At 49.1% G+C, this 17,662-nt stretch overlaps 1 protein-coding gene across 2 annotated transcripts in view; it reads right to left on the bottom strand.

The window, feature by feature from the left end:
* Positions 1 to 3,208: 3,208 nt before the first annotated feature.
* LOC144770317 (GLIPR1-like protein 1) overlaps positions 3,209 to 17,662 on the bottom strand; it is a 1,599,314-nt gene continuing 1,584,860 nt past the window's right edge. For both annotated transcript variants that reach the window (XM_078654750.1, XM_078654767.1), the window contains one exon: positions 3,209 to 3,398. Coding sequence is in view for 1 of the 2 variants with exons in the window: in XM_078654767.1 (XP_078510893.1) it covers positions 3,367 to 3,398 (32 nt within the window). In the remaining variant the exon portion in view is untranslated. The remainder of the gene's footprint in view (positions 3,399 to 17,662) is intronic.

The raw sequence follows: 17,662 nt of genomic DNA, 5'->3' as shown, positions 1-17,662 counted from the left end.
CACTGTCCTCCCAGCAGAGCTGGTCAACCCCAGGGGCTCTTCATCACCTCTTCAAAGGAGCCTGGCTAATCCACTTAACTCTGACCAATCAGGACAGACCACTGGAAGGCTGAATCTGAGCTTACAGACAAGTAAGTCTTATAACGTCTTGTCTGTACATTTTTGGAGAAATTCAACAATATCATATTGTTGGATTTATCAATACCATTCTGGGGAGTCTTTGAGGGCTATTTTTATCATTCTTCTATCAGGATCTATTAGTTAATAACTTCTTGCCATGTTAACTTGTGTGGCAGGGGATTGGCAATTGGAAAAATTACTTGGGCCATTTATCCAGCACCAGGGCTTATAAAAACATGTTTTATAAGTACTCTGGGTATATCTACAGGACACCCACCCCTGCAACACCTAGGGGAGACTCAAGGGATTCTGAATATGCAAATATATTGCAGATCCTCTCTCCACAGTGCTCCTAGCACCAAAGTCGATTTTGTACTGCACTTTATCACAATGGGGGAGTGAAATGTGCAATTTCACTTAACCCAGGCCATATAAAACTCATTGTATAAGGGTCCACCTTATAGATACCTGACCTCCCCCCCACTCCCGGGACACCTAGGGGAGACCCTGGGGGTTCCTAATATGCTCAAACATTGTATGGTATCCATTTTAAGTGCCATAAACACCAAAGTCGAGTTTGGGCACAATTTAATTTTTAAATGCAGTTAAATTTTTAAATGCGGGCTCAGCAGTGCACAGATGCAAGTGCAGTAAGGGCTGCTGGCCTCTAAACTGCCATACCCTATTATATACTAAGGACTTCAAGGTATTTTTAATCCCCCTGCCCTATTATGTACTAGGGCATTATAGGGTAGGTCATGTCAATCACAGGAGTACCCCAACCTATTGTGCACCCTAGTGTATGTCGGTGTCTTCATTGTATTTTTAGTGTCTCTTTCAGCATAGCACTGGCCTTGGGCCTGGTAAGGGAGAGCCCAGGGTCAGTCAAAGTCAGTTACCACCAGTACCAGTCAGCAAAAGGTTGGGGGGATAGGGTGCCCAGGGCACAGAATGACTTTGCAACACTTCACATTAGCAACATTAGGTATAGAAATCTTTCTGAGCCAACCTACGAGAGGGAATGGTGTACGCAGATGGAATAGTGATTGATCCAAGCATAATTTAATTCAAATAGATTATCAATTGGTCTTGGAACAAGAAATTCCCCATCTCCTCTGGGACAAGCTGCCCAGCCTATTTAGAGATTTACACCCACGTAGCAGAGTTCATTAAGCCCAGAGGAGCTGCCCCACTAACAGCTCTACTTTAGGCTCAGCGAGGTTTGTTTTAGAAAAATAATCAATCAAGGGCGTGATGCACAGTGAATTCTCTCCTTGCGTATTGCGTATTGATGGTATTGATTGACTTCCCTGCCTGGGTGCTCAGTGGCTGCTGTTGCAGCAGAATTTACACCTTGCAGATCTTTTGTGGAACTCAAGTAACTGCTGCACTAGAGAGGATGGACCTTTAGTCTCAGAGTGAGGCGTGACTCAACAAATCAACAATACACACATTAGGCCCCACAATGATAACAGAGAGAAGTAGAAGAGCAAACCATTAAGGTTTATAAGAAGATTAGCAAAGTGACAAACAAATCTGATCTTAAAATTCGGCAGCGGTACAAAATTATATCAGTTAGTATTATGACATTCAATTCAGAATAGCAAATACAAAGACAAAATGCTTAAATTGTCATAAAGCAAATCGAGCAGGCTCATCTTTCCATGACCTAATACCCTAAGCTAAAGGAAATTGGTGAACTTGTGAGAGAGGTCAGGCAGCAGATGTCAGCGTGTAAAGCCTCTAAAAGGCAGAATTAAATTAAGATTCAGTCAAATAAAGTGAGAATGGATTTGCCTAGGAGTCTACTTTTTTGGGCAGGAACAAATTAGTATTTTACTCTGAGGAGAGCAGAAAGGGTATCTAAATCTGATTAGCTTAGCAATGCACAATTAAAATTTAAAGATCTTCAGGGAAAACCAACCTCCCATGGTTCTCATGAAGAGAACTAATCACGATCAAACATTCTCTGATAAGCCAGCTTCAGCCTTATTCCCAACCATCACACACTGGAAGTCTCTGCTGCATGACCTTCAACAGATATCTTGCTGTACGATGATACATTTCAGTCAGTGTGTTCTTTGTGTAGGTTCAGAGATCCATTATTTATCCCTAAATTGAACACATACAGATAAACATTCACACAGAAACTAAAACATTAATGACAACAGTTGTAATTATAACATACCGGTGTAGCTTTGCTCCTGAAATGAGAGAAATAAATAATGCAGAGAAGGCAAGAGAAACAGCTTCAGCCTTATTCCCAACCATCACACACTGGAAGTCTCTGCTCCATATCCTTCAACAGATATCTCGCCACAGGATGATACATTTCGGTCAGCGTGTTCTTTGTGCAGGTCCAGAGATCCATTATTTTGCCCTCCATGAAACACTTACAGATAAACATTCACAAAGAAGCTAACATTTTAGTGCCAACAGTTTTAATATAGCACATACTGTTGTAGCTTTGCTCCTGAAATGAGAGATAGAAATCATGCAAAGTAGGTAAGAGAAACAGCCTCGGCCTTATACCCAACCATCACACAATGGAAGTCTCTGCTGCATGACCTTCAACAGATATCTCGCGTTAGGTTGATACATTTCAGTCAGTGTGTCTTTTGTGCAGGTCCAGAGATCCATTATTTATACCTCCATGGAACACATGCAGATAAACATTCACAAAGAAACTGAAACGTTAGTGATAACAGTTTTAATATAGCACCTACTGTTGTAGCTTTGCTCCTGAAATGAGTGAAAGAAACAATGCACAGCAAGCAAGTGAAAGCTTCAGCCTTATTTCCAACCAACACACACTGGAAGTCTTTGCTGTATGACCTTCAACAGATATCTTGCTTTAGGATGATAGATTTCAGTCAGCGTGTTCTTTGTGCAGGTCCTGATATCTATCATTTAGCCCTCCATGGAACACATTCAGATAAACATTCACGAAGAGAATAAAACATTGATGAAAACAGTTTTAATTAGCACATACTGTTGTAGCTTTAACTCCTGAAGTAAGAGATATAAGTCATGCATAGTAGGCAAGCGAAACAGCCTCAGCCTTATTCCCAACCATTACACAATGGAAGTCTTGGCTCCATGACCTTCAACAGATATCTCACCGTAGGATGACACGTTTCGGTCAGCGTGATCTTTGTGCAGGTCCAGAGATCCATTATTTATTCCTCCATGGAACACATACAGATAAACATTCACAAAGAAACTAAAACATTAGTGATAAATGTTTTAAATTAGCCCATACTGTTGCAGCTTTGCTCCTGAAATGAGAGAAAGAAACAATGCATTGCAGGCAAGAGAAACATTTCACTTGACATGAACCAATTTTAAATCGAAGCCTATACGATCTGTGGCCAAATTTACAGTGAAAATCACACTTTTTATTTGTGTTCATGTCGTGCAGATTAGGCTAAGTACAGTACAAAGCATGAAATAGTGACAATGTGCCACCACTGCCAAGACAAGGGTTTCCACCGAAAGAGAGAGTTGAGGCTCTCCTACCCGAAAACACGTGTTTTTTATACCTTAAAATTGGGTACATAACTGTGAACTTGATGTGGCCAGTGATTCGTTATTTTAAGGCAGTTCACCAATGCAACTGAACTCTAAATAAGGGCTTTAGTGTTGCACAATACATTATCTTCCATTTGCTGAACAGATTTTTTAACATATGACAGTGCAAAGAGCATACTAGTTGCTACACATATGTAGCAGTTTTTCTCTAGTGGTATTGTTGAACTCATTCCCAGTCTTTGAAGCTGTAGTTGTGCTTGCCTTTCCTTTTCTTTGCTGGCCGGGGTGTTTTTAGGGCTCGCCTATTATTTCCCGCAGGGATTAATAGGCGAGTTTATAGCAGTTGAAACAAACTCTTGAAACCAAGGGCTTTGGCAGGCGGATTACTCACAGTGCATGTTCCCGTGCATGCGCTTGCCATTTGCTCCCCCCCCCCCCAGCCGCATCGTATCAACGCATCAGACCCGCCACAGCAATGCCGAGAGCTTCAGACTTCAAAGGAATGCTCTGCCCCCTCTCTGCCACTTCACGCGCTCCGCAGAATCAGCCCTCCTCCCAGCGCTGCCTGTCCTTCAAAAACAATTCACGACATCTTGGTTTGATGTCCATTGAATGCCGTTTACGATCATACAGGCTCCTTTGTCAGCCTCAAAATGGGGGATTCTGAGTCACTCTTTCCGGTTTGTGCAGAGGTGGAAAATGATCCTTGTTACAGAGAACTAATGTCAGCGAGTGCGCACATTTTACAAGTACAAGAGAAAACACTTGACTGTTTTTTTTAGTTCTATCTTTTATCCAACAGTTATTTTAGTTCTATCTTTTATCCAACAGTTAATTCATTCCCACAGTCCTCTTTTACCGGAATCTCATTTCATAGGTTGCTTGCATTCCACCTTTATTCGCTCTCCCCCTTCATCATCTCATTAATTCCCTCTTTTGTCCACTTTTAATTCCTACTCATTTTGCATTAATTTGTCTACTTCATTTGTATGCTTATTGTGTTTTTCTTTTACCTTCTTTTTGTTACACCTTTTCCTCTATTTTTGCATTGCATGCTAATTGAAATTGCAGCCCTTTTAATCCACTTGTATTCCTTCTTGCTTTCTCCCTTTTAACTTATTTTTTGCATCTTCTCTTTAGCCAATTAGATTAATTCATATGATCCCCTGCTCCCTAGCCTTCGTGCATGTGTACGTATTCCTTTTAAAATCTTTACTTTGAATTCCTGACTGTACCACAAACCCCGTCAATCCCGCATTCTCTGTTTTTCTCTCATCCTTCCTCTCCCCCTCTTTCTCCCCGTATTCTCTTTCCAATATCCTCGGCTCTCTCCTTTTCTTACTCTCATTCCCTCTTTTTCTCTCTCCCCTTTCGCTCTCTGTCCTTCTTTCCTTCTCTCTCTTTAACCTCAGCTCCCCTCTCTCTCTATCTCTCACTGTCTCTCTCTTTGCCTAGATCGCCCAGACTCAGAGAAAAGAAGGCGCTAATTACACTGCACCAATGCATGCGCCCCACGGCTCAGACCCCATTCCTGCCAGTCTCCCAGCCACTCCGGTGCAGCCAGCGCCCCACCCCGTAGGCCCCTGCTCCCCAGCTCCTTTTGGCACTCTCTCCTGCTGTTTTCCATCTGCCCACTGAACCAATTTCCATACAAAAGGATTCCTTTGAGGAGGTGATGCTGCCCTCGCGAGCCCTTTGATTCCCAAGCCTTCAATGAGGGCGGAGTCACTGCATTGGGACGGCATGAATATGTTAAACAATTGACAGACCTGGGTGGGGTAAGGCCTCCATACACCACGTCCCACAACCCCAGCCCCAAACAAGCCCCAGAGACCGAGCCCTGCTATATCTCTCAGGCTACAGGTGATAAAAAAAACATAGAACTTGCTCAAAAGTGAATTCAAAGCATCTTTGCTGAAACTGGGATTTGAATCCGGCGCTGCTACTTGCCCCAGGCTCACCGACCCACACCTTGCGGTACCCGCTCCGCGGGTCCCGCTTCGTTTGTGAACTGACCTGCCTGACTCTTTGGTGTTCCCTGCACCCATCTGCTCCTGTGGAATCCTGTGAGGCTGTGAGGCGGCAGGGCCGCGAGCGCGACCCGGGACTCGCTTTCCCAGGAGTCCCGGTGTCTCTGGCCGAGTCACCTGGCCACGCTCTCCCTGACCGCCCCGCCCCAGCTGCTCCAAGTGAAAAGGAGGGAAGGAACTCCTCGCTGTGGGACACTCCTTTGCTGAAACTGGGATTTGAATCCGGCGCTGCTACTTGCCCCAGGCTCACCGACCCACACCTTGCGGTACCCGCTCCGCGGGTCCCGCTTCGTTTGTGAACTGACCTGCCTGACTCTTTGGTGTTCCCTGCACCCATCTGCTCCTGTGGGATCCTGTGAGGCTGTGAGGCGGCAGGGCTGCGAGCGCGACCCGGGACTCGCTTTCCCAGGAGTCCCGGTGTCTCTGGCCGAGTCACCTGGCCACGCTCTCCCTGACCGCCCCGCCCCAGCTGCTCCAAGTGAAAAGGAGGGAAGGAACTCCTCGCTGTGGGACACTCCTTTGCTGAAACTGGGATTTGAATCCGGCGCTGCTACTTGCCCCAGGCTCACCGACCCACACCTTGCGGTACCCGCTCCTCGGGTCCCGCTTCGTTTGTGAACTGACCTGCCTGACTCTTTGGTGTTCCCTGCACCCATCTGCTCCTGTGGGATCCTGTGAGGCTGTGAGGCGGCAGGGCTGCGAGCGCGACCCGGGACTCGCTTTCCCAGGAGTCCCGGTGTCTCTGGCCGAGTCACCTGGCCACGCTCTCCCTGACCGCCCCGCCCCACCACGCCCTATTGATTTATGACTATATATTGGTGAGTCCCTCGCTGCGTGGGAGCGCGCGGGAGCGTCCGGGGCTAAGCCCGGGCAAAGGGCGGGCCCTCTGTGGCCCTCCGTGGTCTGTAGTGTCTGGTCTGGGCGCACCCTAATTTTACCTCTTACCCTCACCTTTTGGATTGACGCTTCTGGGGTTATTTTTCTTTGTATAGCCAATCTGTTTCCTCTGTGCTCATTGTAACCTGTGGGTCACTTGTTGTGATATTCTTATTGTTCTTTGCTTTTTCTACGCTGTTAGAGATGTCCACTCGCAAAACTAGGAGTCAGAGAGCGGGAAACGACAAAACCAAAAAAGTTATTGGTACACTAGATAATTTTATTTCTCGAACAAACTCTCTGATAGACCAGGGCATCTCTTTAATGGAAAGGAGGGTTTCATTGGACCTTGCTCACGCAAAAAGGTCTTCATTGGGCAATATTGCCATGATACACTCCCCACCGCAAAGTTTGACCACCCTTGTTGCTGCTCCTGCTGGGTTGCCCATTATTGACCCTACTCCTGCTAGTTGCCAATCACTAATTTCCAGCAATGCCCCCGTTACTAGCATACCACCTTCTAACATCCCCCAACCAGTCGTAATAATTAATCACGACGATACAGCTTCTTCGAAGACGGGTGGGCCAGACATTACTATGGCAACTTTAAATATTTTGAATTCAACAAATCCTCTAACAGACAATCCCGCTATATTCTCAGAAGGATCTATGGATTCTAATCCTAGGGGGGAGACTACAGGTATGGCGATAGTAAATGATGGGACTCTTCAGGCCCCCACTGATCATAGAGAGTCTGATCCTTTAGATTCCACTCCCCATTTATTATCTTTAGGGGTCCCGGGCGATATAACTCATGATAGCAGCCTGGCCAGTATTTTGGACATTAGTGGATCTAAAGATACACTATCCAGCTCAGGGGATGGGCTTGACTCCTTAATGGAGTCTATGTCTACTTTGTTAAAATCCCTGCTTTCGCCACTGGAGAATAGGCTTTCCAACATCGAACAACAACTAGCTACCATTCTAGCGCTTCAAGACCCTAGATTGACTACCCCTGGTCCCCCTATTTCGGTGGCTGCTCCACCGATTGTTAATATTAGGAGTACCAACTTAAATCCACCTACGAGGAGTATTCCGGTTCCTACAACCACCCCCTCTATTTCCCCTTTACCGGTATCAAGCACAGTGAATAATATTAAACCCTCCATTTCTACATGCTCGAGTGCAGCGAATGGAATTGCCCCTAGTGCAGTGAGCAGAAAGACCCCTAACAACCCAGCCCCCAGTACTGCCCCGCCACAGCCCAGAAAAACCACATCGCGACGTAACCTCAATTTACCACCTGATGCATGCCCGTATGTGGTCGTTCTGACAGGGATTCCTGAGCTGCCAATGTCCACCTCTGAGCCCTTCTGGGCGATTAAAAATAAAATATGCCACTGGCTTGACAAAAATTACCCTCCACCACCTAGCCTAAATAAGAATATACTTATGGTAGAACGGGCACCTTGGGTAGGTGGGAAAAAGAAAAGTATAAAGGGTGATTGTGTCGTCATCACGTTTGAGGACCCGCGACTTGTAGAATTTATTTGTTCCTCTCCTCCCTGTGACAGCAAGTCAGTGGTATCAGCTAAACCCCTGTCTTTTTTCTATGTGCAAGAGGGGCAGGAGGACGTTAGATGGAGTTGGATGAGGCCGGTTAGGAAAGGTTTAGGTAGAGGTGGTACATACCAGAATCAGCAACAGTGGGGAATGCCTGTAGAGGAAGGATGGAATCTAGTCCATAGGAGGAGGGGGAATCAGTGGAAGGGAGCTACACAGTCCTATGGAGAAGTTTGGGGCCCACAGCTCAACTACCCTCTATTCCCCTGTTATAATCGATTTAGTGGGCTGGAAGAAGTGGACTGACCATCACCCCACAGTACTGAAGTTGCCATGGGCAGTGGGGTACCTACTCCTGTAGATGGAGGTTTTATTGTTACTGCTAGGGAGGAAGTACCCATTCAGGACAGCGCTATTCCAGACTCCTTGACAGTGGATGTTGCTTCTCATGCCGTCCTGGATACACCTAGGCTGTCCCCTTCCATTGTCAAAATCTTGTCCTGGAACATAGCGGGCCTAAAGAAAAACTTGCCCGATCCGGAATGGAACACTTTCTTAGAAGATTTCCATATCTGCATGTTCCAGGAAACCTGGTGTGTAGAGCCAGAATATAAGCAGGGTTATTCTACATTTTTTGTCCCTGCAACACAGCTTGGGAGAGGGCGCCCATCAGGTGGTCTACTTATTTGGATTAGGCTAGACTTGAATTGTGAGGTTACAGTTAATTATGTCCCCTGTAATGATATTCTCCATCTAACTGTTAAAAGGCAGTCCGCCAGGAATGTATTTGAACTTTTTTGTATCTATGCTAGGGGGCTCCCAGGGGGCCAATCATCTCCAATACTGGAGTTGCTGGATAGTAGACTCTCAGCTCTCCCTTCCAAATCATCAGTATTAGTGGGAGGTGACCTTAATTGTACATTTGAGCCTCTCGATGAGGATGAATTTTTGGGCTCTTTTATGAAACAAGGAAACCAGTTAATTCCATCCCTATCTTTGGCCCCAATTAAGAAGTGGTCGGCTCGAGCCATTCAGCTGAATGCCCTGGTGTCCGCTTACGACCTATGGGCCCTAAACGGCCGTACCACATCTGATCGTATGGGCGCAATGACCTTTAATCGAATAGGCTGCCCATCACGGATTGACTACATCCTTTTGGATGTACGGTCATGGGCCAATCTAATTGATATGGAGGTCAGCCAGAGGGCTGATAGTGATCATAATCCCCTCTGCATGGGTATGTTTTGGGGAAACAATACTGGTGAAGAGGTTCAAAATGAGTTGATCACTAAAGAACTAGTCCCCTCTAACTGTAATCGCAGGATTAAGTGGAATGTGGTTCAGTGTAATGAAGGGACACTTGAGATTATTAGGGCTCTAGTTTCAGCTGCTTCATCTGCCCTGGCACCAGCGAACCAAACTGCACTTCAGCTTCAGGGGCTGGAGCTGGCAACCAAGTATAAAGACCTGATATGGGAGATCAGTATGTTTTTTTCTAAAAAAAACAAGGGTGGTGATCTGACTAAATGTATACAAAAAAAGGGGAACCCTTGGTATACTGCCTCCTGTAGAGGGAAAAGGAAAGCAATTTCATTAGCTATCAAAAATAAGGATGTCTTAGCTGCTAGACTAGCTAGAAATGAGTATCGCATTAGTATTGCGAAAGCCAAAAAGGATTGGGAAGAGGATCACTGGCAGGCTTTAAAGGAAGCGGCGCATGGGAAAAATGCTACTGCATTTTGGAAACTGATTAACGTCATTGACAGACGAGGCGCTGAGCCTATTTCCAACCATATTACTGAGACCCAGTGGTATTCCCACTTCTCGAAATTATATGGCGTAGACTCCTTGGAAGTGGATCTAGCATCTACTATAATTGGCACCGATCTTTCGGTCCATCGGAAAGATGGCATTACAGAGGTATTCTTCACGTCCCGTGAGGTACAGGAGGCCATTCTTAAAATAAAATCGGGCAAGGCACCTGGCCCGGACGGAATTCTGGGTGATTTACTGTTGTCTAACCCACTGGTTTGGGCTGATTTTATTGTAAATGTTTAGAACCTCATCCAGTTGGGCCAGCAAGCACCGGATTCATGGAAGGGTGCAGAAGTTGTCACTGTTTTTAAAAAGGGTGAGAGAGAGGACCCTGCCAATTACAGACCAATTAGTTTAATTGATGTCGTCCAAAAAGTAGTTGGTAGGGTAATTGTAAATAGGATTGAGGGTTGGCTTATGGAAGAAAACATTTTGTCCCATTTTCAGGCAGGATTCAGAAGCAATGTAGGGGCCATTGACCAAGTTTTTAGATTCTGTGCAGTTTTTTGGAAAACCGTGTCAATTACCAGAGGGAGCCTTTATCTGGCTTTTATTGATCTTAAAACTGCTTTTGATGAATACCCCGTGTTAAACTCTGGAATGTCCTATTGGATATGGGTTTCCCACTCTATTTGCTAAATCTTATCATCAAACTCCATGAGGGTACTTATGCGAAGATACGCTGGGGGACACAGGGGCAACTCACCAAGAGTATACCCGTTAATAGAGGGGTACGGCAGGGGTGCGTGATGGCCCCCACTTTATTCTCCCTCTTTATAAATGGGGTGGTGAAACATCTGCAAGAGATACCAGCCGACGCCCCAGTTGTGGCTGGGGAGAAAATGCCATCGCTCCTCTTTGCCGATGACACCCTGCTTTTATCTAAAACCCCCACAGGCCTCCAAACCCTTCTTGATCAGTTTAGTGTTTTTTGTCAGGAACGGGGTCTCACAATAAACACAACTAAAACTAAACTAATGGTTATGACCGCCAAGAGGAAATATAGGAATATCCATTTGACCTTGAATGGATCTCCCTTGGAGGTGGTCGAAGAGTTTGATTACCTTGGTGTTAGGATTAATAATCACTTGAAATGGGAACCCCATATATATAAAATGCTTTTAAATCTTAAGAGGGTTTCCGGCACTATTTTAAAAAACCAACGTCTCTCTGTGAGTAGGCCAGTTTCCCCTGCCCTATCTGTTTATGAGGGTAAAGCTATTGCCTCAGCTGTATATGGCTCGGAACTGTGGGGCAATGAGAATACCAAAGACCACGTTCGATCAGAGAATAAGTTTATGAGGGACCTGGTATCACTTCCTTCCTCCACACCACTTAAACCGCTATTTTTAGACCTAGGTAGAAAATCTATTCGGGATATCCTCCAGCTTCGTCCTCTTTTATACTGGGTCCGTTTGAGGAGGACCCCAGAGTTAGCTAACTATGCCTCGGTTTTAGATGAAATGCTAAAATTAAATACTTCAGGCAAAATCAAGTGGCTAAATGCCCTAAAACACCTTGCAGCAAATGTGGGTTTAAGAGATGCTTGGGAATCCCAATCACCCCCACCAAAACAAGTGGTGAAAAAATTATATTGGGATTGGATAGAGGCCAGGGCATTACAAAACCCAAACTGGGGCCATTTGACCGAGACATTTTTGACCCATAAATGCACCTTAAAACTGGAGTTGTTCCTGGATTTTATTCAAATTCCTCGGGAAAGGACCTTATATCTTAAATTTAGACATGGAACATTGCCCCTCAAAACTTTCACATCTAGATGGAACAATAAGAGGGAAGAGGATATAAAATGTCCAGGGTGTGCAAATCCCGAAGAATCATTGGGCCATTTTTTCTTTGCCTGTAAGGCATACATTCTACCTAGGAAGAAATGGTTAAAACCAGCTATAAAGAATCTTGGTGTTAGAGATTACAAATCAGCCTTACGTATTCTTATTTCCAACACCACTTCCATGGTTATTATTTGTGGAGTTGCAAAGTTTTTATCTTGTGCATGGATCATCAGGACTAAGATTTTAAAAAATGTTCATCAAGTCAATTCTTCCACATAATTCTTATATGTATTTTTGTAAATAATGAATTGTTTTTTATAATTGTGTGTATTATATGTTTGCACTTTTTATGATACATGTGTCGAATAAAAGTATAATGACTTGAATTCAAAGCATCGACAAACTTTATTTGTTTCCGAGACTTTATGTTTTTTTTTTAGAGGGTGTCAATTGTTTCCTGTATCTGATGCCATTCCAGCTCCATTGACCACCTGGGGCCCTTTTAGAGGGTCGAGTATGAGGGCAAAACACACCTGAGCTGGGTCCTCAGGGGAAAATTGTGTGGATGCCAGAGTTTGTGCTTTTAAGCTAATCTACCACAATGAAACTGGAGCAAATATATAGAATAATTTTCTTGGGAGCACATAACTAACCCCAAATAGCAAGCAATAATTAATAACAACTAGATTAAACAGTAAACCTGGGTTCCAGAGTAGCGTGCTACTCGGTGTAAATGAATTCAACAGATCGACCAAGAGTAGTAGACACTATATAAATCCACTCTCCGACTCCAACTCCACCCTCCAACTCCAACTCCGCCCTCCAACTCCAACTCCACCCTCTGACTCCAACTCCACCCTCCGACTCCAACTCCACCCTCCGACTCCAACTCCACCCTCCGACTCCAACTCCACTTCCAACTCCACCCTCCAACTCCACCCTCTGACTCCACCCTATAACTCCACCCTCCGACTCCACCCTCTGACTCCAACTCCACCCTCCAACTCCAACTCAACGCTCCAACTCCAACTCCAACTCCACCCTCCAACTCCACCCTCCAACTCCAACTCCACCCTCCAACTCCATCCTCCAACTCCACCCTCCAACTCCACCCTCTGACTCCACCCTCCAACTCCACCCTCCGACCCCACCCTCCGACTCCACCCTCCGACTCCACCCTCCAACTCCACCCTCTGACTCCACCCTCCTACTCCACTCTCCAACTCCAACTCCAACTCCACCCTCCAACTCCAACTCCACCCTCCAACTCCACCCTCCAACTCCAACTCCACCCTCCAACTCCACCCTCCAACTCCACCCTCCGGCTCCACCCTCTGACTCCACCCTCCTACTCCACCCTCCGACTCCAACTCAACCCTCCGACTCCAACTCCACCCTCCAACTCCAACTCCACACTCCAACTTCCAACTCCAACTCCACCCTCCAACTCCAACTCCACCCTCCAACTCCACCCTCCAACTCCACCCTCTGACTCCACCCTCCGACTCCACCCTTCGACTCCACCCTCCAACTCCAGCCTCAGACTCCAACTCCACCCTCCGACTCCAACTCCACCCTTAAACTCCACCCTCCAACTACAACTCCACCCTCCAACTCCAACTCTACCCTCTTACTCCAACTCCACCTTCCAACTCCAACTCCACCCTCCAACTCCACCCTCCAACTCCACCCTCCAACTCCAACTCCACCCTCCAACTCCACCCTCCAACTCCAACTCCACCCTCCAACTCCAACTCCACCCTCCGACTCCAATTCCAACCTCCGGCTCCAACTCCACCCTCCGACTCCAACTCCACCCTCTGATTCCAACTCCACCCTCCAACTCCACCCTCCGACTCCACCCTCTGACTCCACCCTCCAACTCCACCCTCTGACTCCACCCTCTGACTCCAACCTCCGAATCCACCCTCCGACTCCAACTCCAACTCCACCCTCCAACTCCAACTCCACCCTCCAACTCCAACTCCACCCTCCAACTTCAACTCCACCCTCCAACTCGACCCTCCAACTCCAACTCCACCCTTCCGACTCCACCCTCCAGCTCCACCCTCCATCTCCACCCTCCGACTCCAACTCTACCCTCCGACTCCAACTCCACCCTCCGACTCCAACTCCACCCTCCAACTCCACTCTCCGACTCCACCCGCCGACTCCGCCCTCTGACTCCACCCTCCGACTCCACCCTCTGACTCCAACTCCAACTCCACCCTCCGACTCCACCCTCCGACTCCAACTCCAACTCTACCCTCCAACTCCAACTCCACCCTCCAACTCCAACTCCAACTCCACCCTCAAACTCCACCCCCCAACTCCACCCTCCAACTCCACCCTCCGACTCAAACTCCAACCTCCAACTCCAAATCCACCCTCCGACTTAAACTCCACCCTCTGACTCAAACTCCACCCTCCGACTCCAACTCCACCCTCCAACTCCAACTCCACCCTCCAACTCAAACTCCAACTCCAACTCCACCCTCCAACTCCACCCTCCAACTCCACCCTCCGACTCCAACTCCACCCTCCAACTCCACCCTCCAACTCCAACTCCACCCTCCAACTCCACCCTCCAACTCCAAATCCACCCTCCAGCTCCAACTCCACCCTCCAACTCCACCTTCCGACTCCACCCTCCAACTCCACCCTCCAACTCCACCCTCCAACTCCACCCTCCAACTCCACCCTCCAACTCCACCCTCTGACTCAAACTCCACCCTCCGACTCCAACTCCACCCTCCAACTCAAACTCCACCCTCCAACTAAAACTCCACCCTCCAACTCCAACTCCACCCTCCAACTCCACCCTCCAACTCCACCCTCCGACTCCAACTCCACCCTCCAACTCAAACTCCACCCTCCAACTAAAACTCCACCCTCCAACTCCAACTCCACCCTCCAACTCCACCCTCCAACTCCACCCTCCGACTCCAACTCCACCCTCCAACTCCACCCTCCAACTCCAACTCCACCCTCCAGCTCCAACTCCACCCTCCAACTCCACCCTCCAACTCCACCCTCCGACTCCACCCTCCAACTCCACCCTCCAACTCCACCCTCCGACTCTAACTCCACCCTCCAACTCCACCCTCCAACTCCACCCTCTGACTCAAACTCCACCCTCCGACTCCAACTCCACCCTCCAACTCCAACTCTACCCTCCAACTCCAACTCCACCCTCCAACTCCAACTCCACCCTCCAACTCCACCCTCCAACTCCACCCTCCAACTCCAACTCCACCCTCCAACTCCATCCTTCAACTCCACCCTCCAACTCCACCCTCCAACTCCAACTCCACCCTCCAACTCCAACTCCACCCTCCGACTCCAACTCCAACCTCCAACTCCAACTCCACCCTCTGACTTAAACTCCACCCTCCAACTCCACCCTCTGACTCAAACTCCACCCTCCGACTCCAACCCCACCCTCCAACTCAAACTCCACCCTCCAACTCCAACTCCACCCTCCAACTCCACCCTCCGACTCCAACTCCACCCTCCAACTCCACCCTCCAACTCCAACTCCACCCTCCAACTCCACTCTCCAACTCCAACTCCACCCTCCAACTCCACCCTCCAACTCCACCCTCCGACTCCACCCTCCAACTCCACCCTCCGACTCCACCCTCCGACTCCCCCTAACTGACTCCACCCTCTGACTCCAACCTCTGACTCCAACTCCACCCTCCAACTCTAACTCCACCCTCCAACTCCACCCTCCAACTCCACCCTCTGACTCAAACTCCACCCTCCGACTCCAACTCCACCCTCCAACTCCAACTCCACCCTCCAACTCCACCCTCCAACTCCACCCTCCAACTCCACCCTCTGACTCCAACTCCACCCTCCAACTCCACCCTCCAACTCCCCCTCCAACTCCAACTCCACCCTCCAACTCCACCCTCCAACTCCACCCTCCAACTCCACCCTCCGACTCCACCCTCCAACTCCACCCTCTGACTCCACCCTCTGACTCCACCCTCTGACTCCACCCTCCGACTCCACCCTCCAACTCCACCCTCTGACTCCACCCTCTGACTCCACCCTCCGACTCCACCCTCCAACTCCACCCTCCGACTCCACCCTCCGACTCCCCCCCACTGACTCCACCCTCTGACTCCAACCTCTGACTCCAACTCCACCCTCCGACTCTAACTCCACCCTCCAACTCCACCCTCCAACTCCACTCTCCGACTCAAACTCCACCCTCCGACTCCAACTCCACCCTCCAACTCCAACTCTACCCTCCAACTCCAACGCCACCCTCCAACTCCAACTCCACCCTCCAACTCCACCCTCCAACTCCAACTCCACCCTCCAACTCCACCCTCCAACTCCACCCTCCAACTCCAACTCCACCCTCCAACTCCAACTCCAACCTCCAACTCCAACTCCACCCTCCGACTTAAACTCCACCCTCCAACACCACCCTCTGACTCAAACTCCACCCTCCGACTCCAACTCCACCCTCCAACTCAAACTCCACCCTCCAACTCCAACTCCACCCTCCAACTCCACCCTCCGACTCCAACTCCACCCTCCAACTCCACCCTCCAACTCCACCCTCCAACTCCAACTCCACCCTCCAACTCCAACTCCACCCTCCAACTCCACCCTCCAACTCCACCCTCCAACTCCACCCTCCGACTCCACCCTCCAACTCCACCCTCCGACTCCACCTTCCAACTCCCCCTAACTGACTCCACCCTCTGACTCCAACCTCTGACTCCAACTCCACCCTCCGACTCTAACTCCACCCTCCAACTCCACCCTCCGACTCAAACTCCACCCTCTGACTCCAACTCCACCCTCCAACTCCAACTCCACCCTCCAACTCCACCCTCCAACTCCACCCTCTGACTCCAATTCCATCCTCCAACTCCACCCTCCAACTCCACCCTCCGACTCCACCCTCCAACTCCACCCTCTGACTCCACCCTCTGACTCCACCCTCTGACTCCACCCTCCGACTCCACCCTCCAACTCCAACTCCACCCTCCGAGTCCAACTCCACCCTCCAACTCCACCCTCCAACTCCAACTCCACCCTCCAACTCCACCCTCCAACTCCAACTTCCAACTCCAACTCTACCCTCCAACTGCAACTCTACCCTCCAACTCCAACTCCACCCTCCAACTCCACCCTCCAACTCCAACTAAACCCTCCAACTCCACCCACCAACTCCATCTTCCAATTCCACCCTCCAACTCTACCCTCCAACTCCACCCTCCAACTCCAACTCCATCCTCCAACTCCAACTCCACCCTTCAACTCCACCCTCCAACTCCGACTCCACCCTCCGACTCCACCCTCCGACTCCACCCTCCAACTCCTCCCTCCAACTCCACCCTCCGACTCCAACTCCACCCTCCAACTCCAACTCCACCCTCCAACTCCTCCCTCTGACTCCACCCTCCGACTCCACCCTCCAACTCCACCCTCCAACTCCACCCTCCGACTCCAACTCCACCCTCCGACTCCAACTCCACCCTCCAACTTCACCCTCCAACTACAACTCCACCCTCCAACTCCACCCACCAACTCCATCTTCCAACTCCACCCTCCAACTCTACCCTCCAACTCCACCCTCCAACTCCAACTCCACTCTCCAACTCCAACTCCACCCTTCAACTCCACCCTCCAACTCCACCCTCCAACTCCACCCTCCAACTCCTCCCTCCAACTCCACCCTCCGACTCCAACTTCACCCTCCAACTCCAACTCCACCCTCCAACTCCACCCTCCGACTCCACCCTCTGACTCCACCCTCCGACTCCACCCTCCGACTCCACCCTCCGACTCCAACTCCAACTCCACCCTCCTACTCCACCCTCTGACTCCAACTCCAACTCCACCCTCCAACTCCAACTCCACCCTCCAACTCCATCCTCCAACTCCAACTCCACCCTCCAACTCCAA

Source organism: Lissotriton helveticus, chromosome 1_1, assembly GCF_964261635.1.
Source record: "Lissotriton helveticus chromosome 1_1, aLisHel1.1, whole genome shotgun sequence".
NCBI lineage: Eukaryota > Metazoa > Chordata > Amphibia > Caudata > Salamandridae > Lissotriton > Lissotriton helveticus.
Note: the sequence above shows the minus strand (reverse complement) of the source record. Positions and strands in the feature narration are given on the sequence as shown.